At 40.3% G+C, this 17,197-nt stretch overlaps 1 protein-coding gene across 2 annotated transcripts; it reads right to left on the bottom strand.

The window, feature by feature from the left end:
- Nucleotides 1-282: 282 nt before the first annotated feature.
- On the bottom strand, nucleotides 283-16,160 carry LMLN (leishmanolysin like peptidase). Of its 2 annotated transcripts, XM_042040564.1 has the most exons (17): nucleotides 15,986-16,160; nucleotides 15,546-15,643; nucleotides 15,422-15,452; nucleotides 14,829-14,911; nucleotides 13,050-13,167; nucleotides 12,021-12,199; nucleotides 11,296-11,401; nucleotides 10,955-11,049; nucleotides 10,071-10,188; nucleotides 9,183-9,290; nucleotides 8,358-8,434; nucleotides 7,654-7,764; nucleotides 6,792-6,924; nucleotides 6,037-6,196; nucleotides 5,149-5,279; nucleotides 4,312-4,522; nucleotides 283-3,731 (listed from the first exon to the last, which is right to left on the bottom strand). In XM_042040564.1, exons 1-17 carry the CDS (start codon nucleotides 16,139-16,141, stop codon nucleotides 3,637-3,639), a joined length of 2,010 nt encoding a protein of 669 aa, XP_041896498.1. In that variant the 5' UTR covers nucleotides 16,142-16,160; the 3' UTR covers nucleotides 283-3,636. The 2 variants fall into 2 exon arrangements, with proteins under 2 accessions (XP_041896498.1, XP_041896499.1); XM_042040565.1 differs by lacking the exon at nucleotides 9,183-9,290.
- Nucleotides 16,161-17,197: the final 1,037 nt, after the last annotated feature.

Below are 17,197 nucleotides of genomic sequence, written 5' to 3'. Positions count from 1 at the left end.
TCTACTGAATATCCTCAAGCAGAAAGATTTGCAGGACAGGAAGATTTAAAACCAGCTGGCCCTCATAAGGGATTGTGGATACGTCTGCTCTCAGACATCAGTCTCCCCAGTTTACTAGTGCTCAGCAGAAAGAATGAGCTGCGTTGGACTGACAGTCGATTATTGGGGGATATGATTCCCTTTCTGTAATTAACCTACATGGGGCCGTGACAGTCTCCCAAGACCTCAACTTATTTCAGGAGGAATGAATTGCTGCTTTTCAATGTGATTTTACTTGCTGCATTCTCCAGCCAGAAGTTATCCTTCCTCCTTATAATTGCAACACTAGAAAAATGTGTTCCTAAAGTATGACTTGCCTCAACTTCTAATTGAAATGATTTGAAGTACTGGGATCAAAAAAGACTGCAAGACTAATTTACTTCCCTAAGCAAACATGGAATGCTTTTAAAAAGTTAAGAAGTTAGAACTGTGGACACTATACACTGAAAATATTTCTGCTACAGATGAGCAAACTCATGCATCTCAGCACAACTTCCAGGGCTCCTGCAGCCCAGTTTTCCTGGTGGAAACACAAAGGCTTAAATGGGCTGTAGTTCCAAGTTTTCACACTTAAGAGATGCAACAGGAGGGACTCACCATGTGTGGTCAGGACATCTAACACAGCAAACTTTGCGTTTATTTAAAAGAATTCTGAATTTTACGGCAGAAACTACACTTAAGGCTACATAACTGATCTGTTTAAGCTACAATTTTAGCTGTGTTCTATACTAAAAAATGGCTTATGCTTCCTACTGTAGAAATTTTACTCTTAAAAACCTGAGACATGACTTTACTTAATTCATGTTAAGATCTGGAAGTTCACAGCAGGCTAAAAGCTGAATGCAAAGACAAACAGAACTGAGGTAGTCAACTTTGCTCAAATATTCTGTATGACAGCTACCAATTCATTGCCACTTTAAGTTGACACATTCCTTGGCAGTTCCCACAAGGCTACAGCCGCTTGCAGCTGCTAACCCACTGGTGGGATAGAAGATGTTGCATTTTTCCAACTAAAGTACCTTCCATGCCCGACCCCCCCAAAGTCATGTCCAGTTCTGCAGTTCACAGGCAGCTGAAGGGCTGCACAACAAAGAAATTACAACTGAAATCTCAGATTATTAAGGCAGTAGCAGTTTTACTTCACTGGATTCACTGATGCAGCTACTCAGCAGATACTGGTGAACCTGACCACAAGAGCTCCAACAGGCCGATTGATTTTTCCCTGTCAATACAAAGCACTATATCCCTGTTCTTTAATTAATGCACACAATTCAGACATAGGTAAGCATCAACTTCCTAAGCCGTCTTTCAGTTAATTCTCAGGAAGAGAGATTAAAAGAAGAAAAGCCATCAAGATAAACAACTGTGTAGAGGATAAAAATATTCAATTAAATATGACAAATCTCACACTTAGACAGGAGACCAGCATATCAAATACTGAGCACAATAAATTAACACTAGTTAAAAAGTTTAACAGTTATAAAGTTAACCAGAAAGTTCAGACAGTGCAAACATTTCACAGTAAGAGAAAAATAACCAGTAATTTCTTTTCAAGTATCAAAAGCATTGCTGTTGAGTGATACCATTTCAAACTGTATTATTGCACAACAGACGAAAAATACAGTATCAACCTCTGGGACCTAAGATGTATTCTCAAACCTTTATGTTTTCCAGGTATCAGTTTAGATTGACTGTTTTGTGGATATATTAAAATAATTATCACTTATCAATCTGAGTACTTCATAATTCAATTTGTACAATTTTAAAGCATTTGAGTCCTGACTTGTATTGCTTCTCAGAGAGACCGATTTAAGGCTAGCCTAGGCCTAATTCACAGCAAACTTAACCTGCAGTTAAGAAGGAGAACTGTGCAAGGTGCTCTCAACTGTGATGTCTTCAGACAGTTTAAGGTTGCACCTCACTTGCCTCAGCAGTGCCATAAGAGTTTCTTTAAATAAAAAAAAAACAACAAACAAGTCCAGTAGGCACAAAGAATCTCTTACAATCATGATGGAAGTCCTATTATTAAAGTATAATTTTAGGTATATAAGTTTTACTCCATCTCCCTACCTTCCATTTAGGAAAGAGATCCAGTCACTGACAATTCTAATATCACAGAACATTTAATAAGCAGAGTAACATCACCTTTCTCCCTATATCTGCATTTTTTAGTGCACTGGGCATGTCTGTTCCCATAAATTGAACACTTTTCCAGCAGTGAAAATGGTTCTAAAAGGACAGACACTGGACTGAACCACAAAGAGTTTCTTTACCTCTGAACAGGATTATTTGTTACACATTATAGTCAGAAATGAATAAAAACATCCATGCAAGGGTCCTATGGAGCAGCTTGACAGATTTTACTTACTCCTTACCTTGACAGATTTTGCTCATTTCCTTCATCTTATATGTTTTGTCATCAAGTGATTAATTTGTAGCAAGGTGTGCCCTCATGCGCCTCAAACCATCTGATTCTCAACTTATTACAAATACTCAAATAATCCATAGTATTTACATGTCCAAGAAAAAGGAGAGGAAAAAAAAAGGCAAACAGATTAGACTTTCCTTACACATTCAATATAGTTTTTGGTCTAGAGACATCAGTATGATCCTGTAAGATTATAGCTGCCATTGCTACTGGTTTGCTCTTCAACAACAAGTGAGAACATCTGCAGTAATATTCATAACTAGTTTTGAAACAATAATGCCATTACTCATTATTTGAAAAACAAACCAACAAAATAAAATATAATCATAAATCCTATCCCAAATTTACAGTCTGTAAATTTGGGATAGTATCAGTACTGAAACGCATTTGCTTAGCAAACTCTTGAGAATATTCAAACATGATGCATTAAATTTCACAGTAGAACTGGCACATGCTAAATGAAAATGGGATTTCTAGACAGTTGTCCTGGTTACCAGTCTGAAATTCCATTTTGTGCATGTAGGAAGATGTAATGAAACCCAAGAATTAGCTGCTTTACCTAGTATGAATTCTGAGGGGGCTCAAAGCTGCAGAATCCAGTTGTGGATGCAACTGTAAACCACTGGTCTATCCCATTACATTCTTTTCTCCCCCATAAATTGTAAGAATTGGCAAAACAAATTACCAGCCTCTTCAGGCCTGGGTTATCAGCAGTGATGACAACTGATTTTTACATGGCTTTTGACTAAACCACTGAGGTATATTTCCAATTTGAGGATGCTTTGCTACCAATCACACAACAGACATAACAAAAAAACCCAGCCCTCAGTCCTATTACAGAAGAGTTCTCATTTCAAATCTTGACTGAGTTGCCAGGTAGTCTAATACAGTTGGCAAAGTGGATCTCGTTACTGCGTCAAAAAAACCATAGGTTGCAATTCAGGAAAATACTGGCACTTACTGAGATGACAAGGTAAATTTTCCTCCTCTCAAAACTCTGTCTGCTTTTGTCAGCACCTCCCTGACTACTGTGTGCAGCGATACTTGCCAGAGAAGATGAGGTTCAGCAGATGAGAACTGCCTGCAGAGATAAAACCCCTGTGCTCCACAGCAAGGAGTGCAGCATGAGGGGTATCATCTCAGAACTTCTTCTTGCCCCAAGCTCAAGTTTATGCGCAGAGAAACAATCCTGTTAGCAGGGGAACTAAGTTGGCCACCAGCAGCCAAAGGGTTACAACCAGGCTGGATGAGCAGGAGCACAAGTCTAAAATGAAAAAAAAAAAAAAATTATAAATGCTGCGTTTAAAGACAAGATAAAATAACAAAGGGAACACTAAAAATCACCAAAGAGTTAAACTTCTTGACAAAACATTAACTGGTATTTAGTGAATTAGACTTTTTACCTTCCTGAAAAAGAAAACTGAATCTGATTTTTCTGCATTACAACATAAACATTATCAGTAAGAGGTTATACAAGTGAGAACTCACTTTCCACCAAGGTGACAATTTTTAAGATTATTATAATGATATGGCCTTCAAAACACAGGTCAGATTTCCTGCTAAGTTCCCAGGCCAAAGCCGGATTTCTGGGATGATTACCAGAAGGAGACATGAAACGAAGGAGTTATGTTTCAGACACATTTCTCCTGTGTTAGTCACTATTCTGCATGACTGCACAGCAAAAAGCAGGGTACCTTTGCTATTTTTCTTTACCTCCTAAACCTGGGATCTTAAAATAGCCATGGCCTTCCCTTCCTATTCCTGACAGTCAGAGCTGACACAAACCTTGGACGTTTTCAGATATTTAATACTGAAGTTTCACTTCAGCAAATAAGGCAACCTACCAATGGGTGCAGCTCTTGTTAAGTTAGAAGCTGGAGGATCCCGCTCTGGGGGACAGGAGTCACAGAAGTCTGAACAGGCTGGGCAAATCAGATTGCCAACGTGTATCCAGCCATTCATCTGAATGCTCACAGTCAGTACCTGGCCTGAGCGGCTGCACAAGTACGCAGTGTCCTTGACCCACACATGCAGCCCTTGTGGAGAACATGAAACCTTAAAATAAAAGAGTCAAGTCTGTATTATGATTTATCATAAGCACAGATTAACTGCAAGTATTTTAATGCAGTCTGAGCAACTACTAGATTCAGGAATGCTTTAAAGCACTGACTATACTCTTTTTGTGCAATCATGCAAATCATCAGCTGAGAATGAGTAAAACTTGGCTTCTGCTAATGACTACTTCTGTAGAGTTGTGCAGTTACTGAACATGACACCATTAGTGAGATAGTCCCAAAGAAAATGAGGATAATGAGAAATAAGTGACATGTGCACAGTGCTTTCCACCTCTGAAAAATCAGTAATTAACATTAAGCTTCAACAACAGAACATTCTCTGGAAGTATTCCTTAGCTGAGGATAAAGTGTCACAGGAGTAAGATGAAGAATGTCCCTAGTGAGACTGGAAGCCATCCCAGCAGTCACACACTTACCTAAATTACAGGCTTATGGTTGGAAGATAATTGTTTTCAAAGTATGTTATATGATCTACAGATTTAAAGCAGAGAAAATCATGTCCAGTGTGCAGGTGCAAAGTTCTCACAGTCACACCCTACATTTTAAGCCCAACTTTTGCTTTAGGGTTATTAAAAAAAAACCACCAAAAACCCAGCACATACTCACTTGATAACATCCACTACCCCAGTCAGGGTAACTGAGTTTCCTCCTGCACTGTTCCATAACAAAAGCGGATTTCTGAATAAGACACACAGAGTTTGGTCCGTATTTCTCTGCACCATAGTTTTTGGTAGGATCTAAGGTAGAAGGAATATACTGAATTGCAGCTTAACTAGAGGAACAGAAAACCCACATCAAATTAAAAGGCTATCTAATCAATGTTCCCACGTGCAATTCCAAGTTTGCTTCTGGAATATTTCAGACCCTTAATTATTATCAATTTGGGAATTATACCGTCTTGAAAAAAATGTGGGAATAAACACAAGATTTAAAAAACAAAGAAGTCAGCTAACCACAAAAAAAAAACCCCAACAAATAAGCACTTTGCATCAGAATTAGGTAGGTATGTTTGCTCTGAGGGAATGCCTGCTGTGATTGCTGGCTTGAGGGCAGAGTGTGTTTGTTTGGTTGGTTTTGGGACAACTGCACAGACAGGTAATATCCTATAGCATCCTGGAGCTCTGCAGTACTGAACATCCATGCATTACTAAGAGACAAACCCATGTTGTGATAACTGGAAAAGCTCCTGGCCTTCAACAAAAAACCTAAAAAGGTGGAAAGTGGAATTATGTTTCAGAGACTCAATAAACAACCTCCCCATCCTTTGTCTTGTATTTGGATCATTTGGGGTAAGTATCTGTTAATTTCTTTTGCAATTCTTGCATTAGGTATGTGAGTTTGCCTCAGGTGTACAGAGTAGTTGTGCTATGCTTCTCACCATAGCACCGTGTTTACACACCTGGTGGTGTGAAACTTCACTAGTGAAGAAACACTCATGCAATTAGTTTGAATATGCAATCTCTGCAATACCACCCTGAAGTCCTGAATACTGACCTGGCTGGTTTTCAATTATTCTACAGTCTGAACTGCGTTGAAATTCACCACTTAAATGCCAGCTGAATTCCTGACTGAAGGGACAATAGTCAGCAATTTCTACTGAGCCACCATAGTAAGGTAATTCTTCTGCTGGTACTCCATTAAGATTGTCAAAGTACTGCAAAACAAAACATAGTAGTGAAGCAGTTCGTGCAAAGGCAAATGTACAACTGTGTTTTAAATAGAACAAATCACTACAGCTGCACGAACATCAGCTGTTACTACTCAGGAATGCTATTAACAGCACCTCACAATACCCACGAACCAGATGAGCCAGGAATATTTAAGAATACGCAAATAATGCAGAGGTTCACATCTGCATATATCACTCCCAGCTTCTGCTCCTGATTCCCCTTTGTAATAATTTCATTCTTTGGGATGTAAACAGAACAGATTTTTTAGTGTGCAGTGACACAGGGCAGCAGACTGGGGGAAAAAATACCTCAGACAAGACATTCTAAGGGATTTCTGTTACACGGCAACATTTCTATCTGGCATTTGGCCAGATCCAACATCATTTTCTTTTATTAAGATCACAAAGGGTTTTTACCACTCTTCAGACTCCTTGAAATAAACTAGGCAGACATTTTTCACAGTATCTACTGTCATATGCTAGTTCAGAAGAAAAAAAACCCAAAACAAATATAATCAACAGGCTGCAAAGCTCAACAATGAAAACGCTTCAGTTACTTGTAAAGTAGGGTCCATTATACCTGATATTCCTGAGGTAACTGCTTTGGAAATTTCTGCAAGTTGCACACTGCTACTGCTCTTTGGTCCTGTCTGCAGGTTAACTGCAAAGGATTACTCCTCAAAGTGTCGCAGTATGGACTTATTAATTGCTTCCTCAAAAACAAAAAGCAAACAAAAAAAAACCAGAATAAAAATCACATCAAATCAATTAAACTGGTTTACATAAGCAGCCTGTCAAGACTGTTCCCATTCTCCCCTACACTCAGTCAATCACACGAAGAAACACCGACCTCGTCTCTGGAGGCTAGTTTTTCTTATTTGTCTGGTTATGACCTTTCTGATTTAAAGAATATCAAGCCAGCAAACAAAGTTACAATGCACTCACCTATTTAGTTTTAATGATATTGCTTTGTAAACTTCAAAGAAAAAACCATACAAGCAAAACAGGCCCACTATGCAGCTGTGTCCTAGAAATGTATGAGGATTGTAAAGAACAAACAAGGTTGTAAGGAACAAACAAGGTAGGCTTGGTCTTGAAGATGGCTATCATCTCCTTCAGTTGCTTTAAGTACAGTCCAGTAATGCTAAATGACACAGGTTGCATTTCCAATTAAAAGGGACAAAGCAAGAAGGCAAACACTTTTAGAGTAAGTCCTACCCATCCTCTTTAAAGCACAGCTTTCTCATAGTGTAAATGCATTCTACACCCTAAGATGTTTGCCTCCGTATTTATTGTACTGGGGGGGATGCAGGGCAGCCTTCCTTGTTCATCTCCATCTACCTCTACTTCTTGTTACTGAGTTACAATTGATGGACAACTGTAAGCAAGCATCAGGGTTTCCTCTTTATATTTATTTTTTTTTTTAAAGACTGTATTCTTACTTTTGTCTCTTCTGGTCAATCCAGAATTTGCAGCTCTTCATTACAAAGTCACAGCCTTTATTGCGTCCCCAATCTAATTTCTCTGCCATGCTGTAATTAGCTTTATACCATCTGTAAAGGTATTTTGAAATGAGAATATAGTTACTTCAAAAATTACTGTTCTGATTAATAAAACAGCAGTTCAAAGAATTTCATATTATGCCTTAGGGTTTTCAAATTAAGAAAAGGGAAACGAGATCCCTTTCTGCCTATCAGAAAACATATTATGATTTCCCTATTTTTCAAGTCACAATGAACTAGAAGAAAATGTTGTGATCTGCAAAGGAACAATACACACGAAGATGAAATTTTAGGCAATTTCTGCTTTCTATCTGCAAGAAGAGCTGAAAATAATAATCAATATGTACTGCATGCAACTGAAAGAAGACTTACATTAAGACAAAAAGTAAACATATGCTACAAACAGCACTTTGCATTGCAATGCCTGGCTTTTAAAGGCTAGATTAAGAATGGGTTTTGAAACACATGAAGAAAAAATAACATACTAGGTATGACTCCTTGTCTAAAGTAATGCTAATTTACGATGACCATCTACTCTGCTGCAGAGGGATAAGTACAAGTGCATCAACTTGAAATAAAATCAAGTACAATGAAAACCAAACACAAGTAAACCAAAACCTGCTCCCCCCACTCTTAATTCTTACCCTGTGTCTTCCATTAATGCTAAGGTGATCCTGGAAAAGACTCGATTCTGAGTGTGGGATCCAGTCATTGCTTCATTCTGAAAGTTATCAGTTATGATTGGTAAGCTGCACAAAATCATTGTTGTAAGAAAATGCTTCTTGTGAAAAAGCATTTTATTTCTGGTCTCTTTTTACTGTTGACACTCAAATCCCATACTCTGTCATTAAAGGACTGTCCTGAAGCATTACCCTTCTTGTTTACCTCACTGCATAAAACAACCACTAGAAAAAGTACGTCTGCCAAAAATACCACACAGCACAAAGTTACAAATAAAAACTAGCTTAAATGTCAAGAGAGAAATAAGTGTTTCCTTAATCAGGCATGGTTCTAGAGGAGACATGGCAAAAGTTAAACCCAGGGCACATGAATAAAGACAAAGTCCTGGTAATGAATAGAATGATAAAGTATTTAAGAGGCAGAGGGCAACAAAACTCAAAGGAATACCCCCTTTGCCCCAAAAAGGGAGCAAACCCTCTCAAAAGGGTAAATGGCAGACAGGAGTAAGAGACATTTAGCATTTCAGTAATCACCTGATTTCAAACTCATACTCTGAGACTTAGCAAGAAGGCTAAAAGACAGATGTATCTAGAAATTGAACATCTAAGTATTTAATTGGACTATTAAATTGGACATTTAAGTATTAAGTACTGTTTGTGATGTATCTCAGTGAGGTTTGATACCCCTGTATTTTCAAGGCTCCAGTAAGTACCACAATAAACCTAAAAATAAAGGCATGGGGAGCAGACATTCCCACATCCCCTTCCATTCCTACTATCAGCACAAACCTCCAACAACCTCTTCTCCCAGTGATTGAGCTCAGTACCCATGCCACCTTGATTTTCAAGCTCCATTCCCTCTAGAATTGGACAATTAAAATGTTTTCGGGCTTCTTCCTAAAAAGAAAACATTTCAACACAACTCTCAAAACACCGAGATGGATACCCACATGCAGTCCTAGTGCTCTAGAATTATCTATTAAAAGTATTTCAGTATTTCTTTTTCTATCATTTTGTTTTCTACTCAAAGGCTAAGTAAGCACCCCAACAGCAAGCCTATCACACTATCTATTCATCTCCTTGAAAGAAATGAGCAAAACCAGGGGTAATTAATCCATGTTTGCTCTATACACTCTGTTACATTCAAAACAAAAAGATTATTTGTGGCCAAATGTGATTAACACTATGACTTATTTCCAAATCCAATTTGTTACACATGAGCATATGTTCTGTTGGGGGCACAAAGAGAGAGTCTGAGGCGTGGGAAGCAAGAAAGACTTCCAAAAATCCTTGAGGAATTTCTTTTTAAACATGACAAAATATTAATATTAAAGGAGCAGGAGGTGTCTTAAATCTGTAGGAAAACATCTAAAGAGTACGACTAAGGAACTTCTTCAACATCTGTTTTGCTTAACCTTGAATAATTTACTTTCCAGTCCCTTCATTGTCTCTTACTTTGTCAATTATTTATTTCATACTGTCTGTCACCCATTTTCCACTTTATTTCAGGTACACCCTCTCAGTTACACAGTGTTAATGGCATAGGCTTTGGATCAAACTTTCAGGGAAGAATATTCAATGTTAGGCTATTACTTCTTCAAGGATAAGAAATATTTATGACTTAAGAACATGATGGTAACCTGGGCATACAAAGCTTGAAAGGTAATGCACACGTACCACTACCCGAGGTGTCACCAGAAGATGAACAGCATGGCGCAGCATTTTACCACCACGTATGTCCCACAACCTCACTGCTTTATGAACGACTTTATTGCTCCACTGATACAAACCTAGGCTGTAAGGAGAAGGTTTGGTTACAAATCTTTCCCACAGAGACACATTACTGTGCAAAGATCTATCTCCATAAGAAACAGAATCATAGATAATCTTTATACTCCCTCGTGCTTCCTAAAGTTAAAAATTTTATTATGCAGCATTTCTCCTTTTTAAGATATGTGTTTATTATACACACAACTCTGATTTAACAAGGCAGAGTAAGATTATTAAAAATACAGTCTATAGACTCAAGACGTATTTTCTACAGTTACCAAAAATGTAAAAAATTAAATAAAAATCCTCAGTATTGCTATCATAAAAAACCAAAGCTCTCTACCCTTCCACCTCCTAAAAGAACATCTACAATACCAACTAAACAAAGAAAAAAGAATGCAAACTGCTCATTCTGTAAAAAATCAGAAAATTCACACAGCAGATTACACACAGTGTCAGTTCTGCATAACCATAAACTTTGAATGATACAAGTCTTAAAAATGAACTGCACTGATATTGGACAGCACGGGTAATTGTAATGCTTAACGTCAAGCCTTCTGATAAATGAAATCCTGTCTTAGTTTGTGGATATGTGGACAATATAAGTGCTCCATGGCAATGTAAAGAAAGATTAGAAAACCACCACACACCACTGTTTGAACATAACAAAGGAAAGTAATTCAAATAATGGAATGAAGTTGGGTTTTCGACAGGCAAGAATACATCCTAAAAAAGCAACACAAAAACATCCTTCAGTGGGACTACCAAGAGGTCCAAAAAATATGTAATACCTTTCATTAAAAGGAGGAAGTCCATCTGCAAATCTTGGAGTCAAAGGTTTTCCATCATCATCACGATAAAATGCAAACAGTCCAGCAGAGAAACCCTTGAAGTTAAAAAACAAACACACAGAAACCTTTGGTAAGACATTCATATACACAGTCAAACACCATGAAAGAGTTCCCACACCCACCACTGTCACGCTGGAAGTACAACACTCCAAGGCAATTAGCACAAATTGAAGGAGGCAAAGCAAGAGCTTTCCTCCACCAAACATTCTTCTTTGGCAACAAGCTGGAGGCATGTGAGGAAGGAGGCACCAATCTCAAGGCAACATTTTATCAACCCTTACCAGTGCATGGATTATCTCGTGCTTCACTGTAGACAACATGCCAACAAATTCCTGAGCTTGTGTTGAAATCATGTTTGGACACAAGTTAGCATATCCTGCTATTGGCCTGGAAGACAGTTTCAAAATTAAATGGTTTTCAGTAAAATACTACAAAACTCAAATCATTATTCACTTGAAGCAGCACAAGATTTAAAGAAGATATAGACTAATGTAAAAATATGTCCTTCCTAATCATTTATAAATATCTGTTAACAATACAGTGACTAGTTTACTGGTGGGATGGGGTCAATCAATCTCTATATTCAGTATTCTGCACAGATGTCAGTGACAATAATGCAAGAGACCTGAATTTTAGGTAAGATCCTAGTGAGGTACAAAGTCTGTAACAGTGACTGCAACTGAAATGGAAACAAAAGCCATGTAAGTAGGAACTTGCACTCTTTAAGTTTGTGAAATCATGACATTCACCTCAACAGAAACAGGATCTTGAGGTAAAGTTTAGCATTAACAGTGGAGGATCAGCTTTGAGTCATGTGCCTCAACTTTGCTGAGTTAAGCACTATTTGATGGGTTTGTTGATTTTACATAAATGCAGCGCTTGTCTAAGTCAATAATGACTCCTGCTTTGTTATACAAAAAAGGCAAACAATCAAATTCCACACCTGAACAATTAAAAAACTTCAAAGTTTAATGAAAAAGAGATTTGCAACAGAGGGAATACTTGCCTGTCCATTTCAGCTTCCAGTTGGCAGTAGGCTGCATATGCAATGATATTTTCATGGCCACACCTTTCAGTAGTGAGGGCACTAACGTAGAGCAAAAAGTCAGCATCTCGAACCCCTTCCTGCTCAGGTGAGCCTGTGGGCCTGCGGTGCCAGTCATTGTCATTGTACACCCTGCATTGCTTTACAATGTTCAAATGGAACAATTAAAATACTTATGACCAAAATTCTGCATGACACAATTCAATTAGCTTGAATCCAAGAAGAAATCCTGCTGCAAGACAGCAGAAGAGAAGAAAATGCCCTGTGAAGAACAGTAAACAAAGCCAGAGCCAAGGAATAACTTTCAAATGACTAGCTCTTTTTATTTATCACACACAAGGAAGGTGGCAGCTTAAAACAAAACAAAACAAAAGCCTGCCAAGCTTCCCAGAATTAGCACCCTGTACTTCCTATAAATTAAAAAAATATATTGTCTCACAAAACTAGTATACATAAGTAGCAATAGCACTTCTCATGTAATCTGCTATGTTTTTAGTGATATAGCTGAAATTTCCAAGTTAAAGAAAAGAAAACCAGAAATCTACTGATCACATACTGTAGTTGAATCAAAAAGTCATGCAAGAAAACAAGTCTGAAGCATTTCTTGCACCATGCTCCTGAGTCAGTGGATAACCTCTTCAAACATGGTCTTCAAAAATCAACTACCAACTCGTGAAAATCCAACTCATTGACCAAGGTGAATAACAAAGTGACTAGTGGCAACTTAGCAAGCTCCAAATCTCATCCTCTCTGTACAGGCCATTAAAACACAGGCTCAGAAGATAGTAACCAGTTTTATCTGAATTTTGATTCAACAACACAAACTACAGAAACTCACACTAATTTAAGTTGATCCATTCTTTCATTCAGACTTAAGAGATCTCCAGCAAACAGGTTACTTATGCACAGTTACCAACATTCACTTTTTCATTAATTACCATAAATAGTAATATTTCAAAGATTAGGAAACACTTGGATAGCTGAGCTTACCTGGAGGTGTTTCTCAGGAACTATAACTGGCCCACACCTTGTATAGTCTGCACAGGCTTTTTGGCAATATCTGTGAGGGTCAGCTTTCCTCCTTAAATATTGGTTTGTCACACATTGCCTTCAATGAAACATGGGACAGTCAACACTTTTATTATTAAAAGAGAACTATAGAATAGTCTTACAGCACTATATTGGTACTTAATATAACTTGCACAGTGAAAATTGTTAATTACCCTGCCAGGGAAGACATAATGCTTCCAGTTGTTAGTGGAGCATCCACAGGTTCAAAGAGAGATTAGGAAAATGTTCATAAATGAGGGTACACATAAAAGAGAACTGGCAGCATGTATAGCTTTGAACATCTTTGCTATAACAAATGCAGGTTGTCATACATGAAATCCCTAATTGTGCTTGGTCTTCGCATATTAAGTGCTTTAATTAATTAATTCTGAGTTAAATATTTTTAAATTGAATGTTAAAATTAACCCATCAGCCCCGGTACAAAAATCAAGTTCCATTATCAGTGTTTTCAATTGTTCAAAGTAGTTTATTAAGAGAGTTGCACCCTTCCCAGTTAAAAATTCCCCAGTTACAAATCCCAACTTATGCTCCCCTTTCAAACTTCAAACCACCTGTACACCATAAGAGTTATCTTTCCTGTGTTTACTGTAGACTTTTACAAGTGTTTTAAGATGTGTTGGATGTATTTTAATACTTTTTTTTAGGTTTTTTTACTTGCACTTTGGTTCCAAGGCTAACTCCAAAAAAAACCCCAGTTCTAACAGCCAGCAGCTATTTTTAGCCCCATAACCCTTACCCTGGAGGCAAGCTCCGTGGCAACCTGAATTTTAATGATGGCATTTTAGCACCCTTATCTCAACTAATACCACCCCTCTGACAACGATGAGCCATTGGTGGACGGAGATGATCAGTCAAAGGGAAAGCACCGATCACTTTAAAATGAAGGGGCGGGCTGTGGGCGGGCCATGGGCGGGCTCTGGTCAGACTGGGGCGGAGCAAAGGCACTATAAAATAACGAGACAGCGAAGCGCCCTATCTCGCTCTCTGCAGGCTAGCTGGGTGGCTGCCAGTGGTGGGCGTTAAAAGCCTTACTCCTATTAAGGAGCCTTTAATAATTTTTTTTCCTGACTTTTGGACCAGCTAAAAGTCAGCCCAGCACTGCAAGTCCTTTTCTCTACCTGAGGTCCAGTGCTGTCTAAGCCAGATCTCAAATCCCTGTGCTCCTGGGGCATACCATCTACCAAGCCATAGGATCCCAAATTTTTATATTTTTCTAATTTCTGTAATTTTTCAATAAATTATTTTAATTTTTTTTTAACTAAGAGTTGTCTCATTTCTCACAATTATTAGAAGAGAACTATAGAATAGTCTTACAGCACTATATTGGTACTTAATATAACTTGCACAGTGAAAATTGTTAATTACCCTGCCAGGGAAGACATAATGCTTCCAGTTGTTAGTGGAGCATCCACAGGTTCAAAGAGAGATTAGGAAAATGTTCATAAATGAGGGAACACATAAAAGAGAACTGGCAGCACGTATAGCTTTGAACATCTTTGCTATAACAAATGCAGGTGTTGCTTGGGGAAGGTTGGCAGATTCGTAAAAGAGTATCTGCCACCCCCACTGGATCAGATGGGTCACTGATCGGATTCAGCAGGGCACTTCTTACTCTTACTCTAATATTCTTTTAAAGGCTACGCAGCACAACATTAAATATCAAACATAGCAAGTGATTTTCAGCACACTTTCACATACCTGCTCAGCAATATAGCACCTACAGATTTGCGCACTTGAAACGTCTTCTCCAAATAAGATATAGCTTGTGGGAAGAGTTTGTTCTGAAAAGAACAGAAATCAGAGTCACCCAGCAGCAGTGCAGACACAACTCACCCCAAAGGCATTAACTACCAAGTTACATGAAACTTGCTAGATGTTGTGGTATAGCAGAATAGGGGAAAGCCTGGCTCTCTAAGAAGTTCAATTATTATCAACATATTTACGAGACACTTTGTTTCAGTATTCCCATATTTTGTTATTGGAATGACAAAATGGGAAGGAAACCAGTACTAATCAGAATGTACAGCTTCAAAGAGGCTTTTAACAAATATATATACACATTTCTCACTAGTATCTTCGCACCTTGGGAAATAGCAAACACCTGTCGAACAACATGCAGCAGAACTCTGGAATCATTTGTAGTGGAGGTATAATCTATACACAAAGCTTTGGTTTTCTGGACTAGAGGAATATTAAATTGCTGGCATTCAAGGTTTTAGTTAAACTAGCCTTAGACTTCATCCATGTAGTAAATTATATACAAACAAAAAGGGAAAGGAAACATAACGTACCTTTATAAGCTGTCTTTTCTCAGGCAGCAAACTATATTTAAAAACAAAACATACGAGCTTTAGTTAATAAGGTTTCCGTTCTCAGCCATGGAGGAAAAAAAATCTGCCATAACATTATACTCACTCCTCAACGCTTCTGTCATATACAGTCTTTATTCTTAGCTGTTGATCCACGTTTCTCTTCGAGACGTGATTTTCCTTGAGAGGAACTTGATAGACAACCTGGCAGGGAGAGGCATGAGGCGCTGGATGAGGCAGCTCGCCCGGACAGACACAGCACCCCACGGCCCCGGGCCCTCGGCTCCCTCTCGCCACAGCAGCACCGCTTGGTGCCAGCCACTTCCAGCCCTTCCCTCACCGGCAATGGGACGCTCTGCGCCCCCTGCCGTCATTAGCGCCCACAGACGAGGCGGCGGGGCCAGACCCGGCACAGCCCGGCCCGGGAAAGCCGAGAAGGGACGGGAAAGCCGAGAAGGGACGGATCCAAGAGCGGGAACGGCCAACGGGGGAGCCTCTGCTCCCCAACACCCCTCGGAGCCACCTGAAGACCCCCGGCCGCCCCACCTGGTCGCTGCTGGGTACGCGGTGGTCACAGGAGGAAGAGGCAGAAGCTGAGGAAGGCAGCGGCAGGACCAGCAGGAGCCCAGCGGTGAAGGCGGCGAGCGGCGGGCGCCAGCATCGGGTGAACCGGGCGCGCCCGCCGCCCGGCTCGGCGGCCATTTTGGAGTGCCCCTCCGCCGCGTCGCCATGGAGTCAGCCCCGGGGGAGCGGCCTCCGCCAATGGGCGGGCAGAGAGGGCGGGGCGGGAGCGGCGGGCGCTTCTGATTGGGCGTGGAGCCGCGAGGGGCGGGGTCAGGGGCTGAGGGGGAGGGAGCGGCGGCGGCGGCGGGTGCGAGCGGTGCGGCCCAGAGGCGGAGGGGCCGGGCGGGGGGAAAGAGCGGCCGGGTAACCGAGGCCGAGCGCTGACCCAGCACCGCCAAGGCCACCATTAAAGCATCTCCCCAAGCGCTACCTCTACACGGTTTTTGAACGCTTCCACCGCCTCCCTGGGCAGCTCACTCCAATGCTCGACCACCCTTTCTGTGAAGGAGTTTTTCCTAATGTGCAACCTAAACCCTGGAGGCTGTTTCCTCTTATCCTATCGCTTATAACCTGGGAGAAGAACCCGACCCTAGGCTGGCTACAACCTCCTGTCAGGGAGTTGTAGAGAGCCCCCCCCAGCTCCCTCAGCTGCTCCTCATCAGACTCGTGCTCCAGACCCTTTCCCAGCTCTGTTCCCTTCTCTGGACATGCTCCGGCACCTCAATGTCTTCGTCATGATGGGCCCAAAATTAAACACAGAGTTTGAGGTGCTTCACAGTGCCCAACACAGGGAACGGTCACTGCCCTGGTCCTGTGGCCACGCTATTGCTGGTACAAGCCAGGAGGATGTCATTAGCCTTCTTGGCCACCTGGGCACACACTGGCTCATATACAGCCATCTGTCAAACAGCACCCCCAACTCCTTTTGAGCCTGGGATTTCATTTTTCGTACACAACACGGCCTTCTTCCAGCTTCTCAGTCCACAAACACGGTACAACAGGGTATCCCCAAGTTTCCAGTAGGGAAACAACTAGAGAAACTTTTACCACCACCACCACTGATAAAAGGTATCTGGGTTTTTGTAGTCCTTCATCTTGCAGCTCCTCCTGCTTTCCAAGGTGTTCAGGTATAAAGAGGGCCACACAAATAGAAAGCACTGTGTCCTGGCTCACCCGGCTGCTTGGTGACAGCAA

This window comes from Corvus kubaryi, unplaced genomic scaffold, assembly GCF_017639235.1.
Source record: "Corvus kubaryi isolate FWS band 111438036 unplaced genomic scaffold, C.kubaryi_AGA036_p1.0 37396, whole genome shotgun sequence".
Lineage (NCBI taxonomy): Eukaryota > Metazoa > Chordata > Aves > Passeriformes > Corvidae > Corvus > Corvus kubaryi.
This window is presented reverse-complemented; position numbering and strand designations above follow the sequence as displayed.

Bases quoted from the DNA above. Each gene is read 5' to 3' on its own strand.
- LMLN (XM_042040564.1), bottom strand. From the start codon at position 16,141: ATGGCCGCCGAGCCGGGCGGCGGGCGCGCCCGGTTCACCCGATGCTGG. The intron at 14,912-15,421 runs GTACGTTATGTT...TGTTCTTTTCAG, and splicing joins AGAAAAGACAGCTTATAAAG to AACAAACTCTTCCCACAAGC. The intron at 13,168-14,828 runs GTATGTGAAAGT...GTTTCATTGAAG, and splicing joins GGTGCTATATTGCTGAGCAG to GCAATGTGTGACAAACCAAT.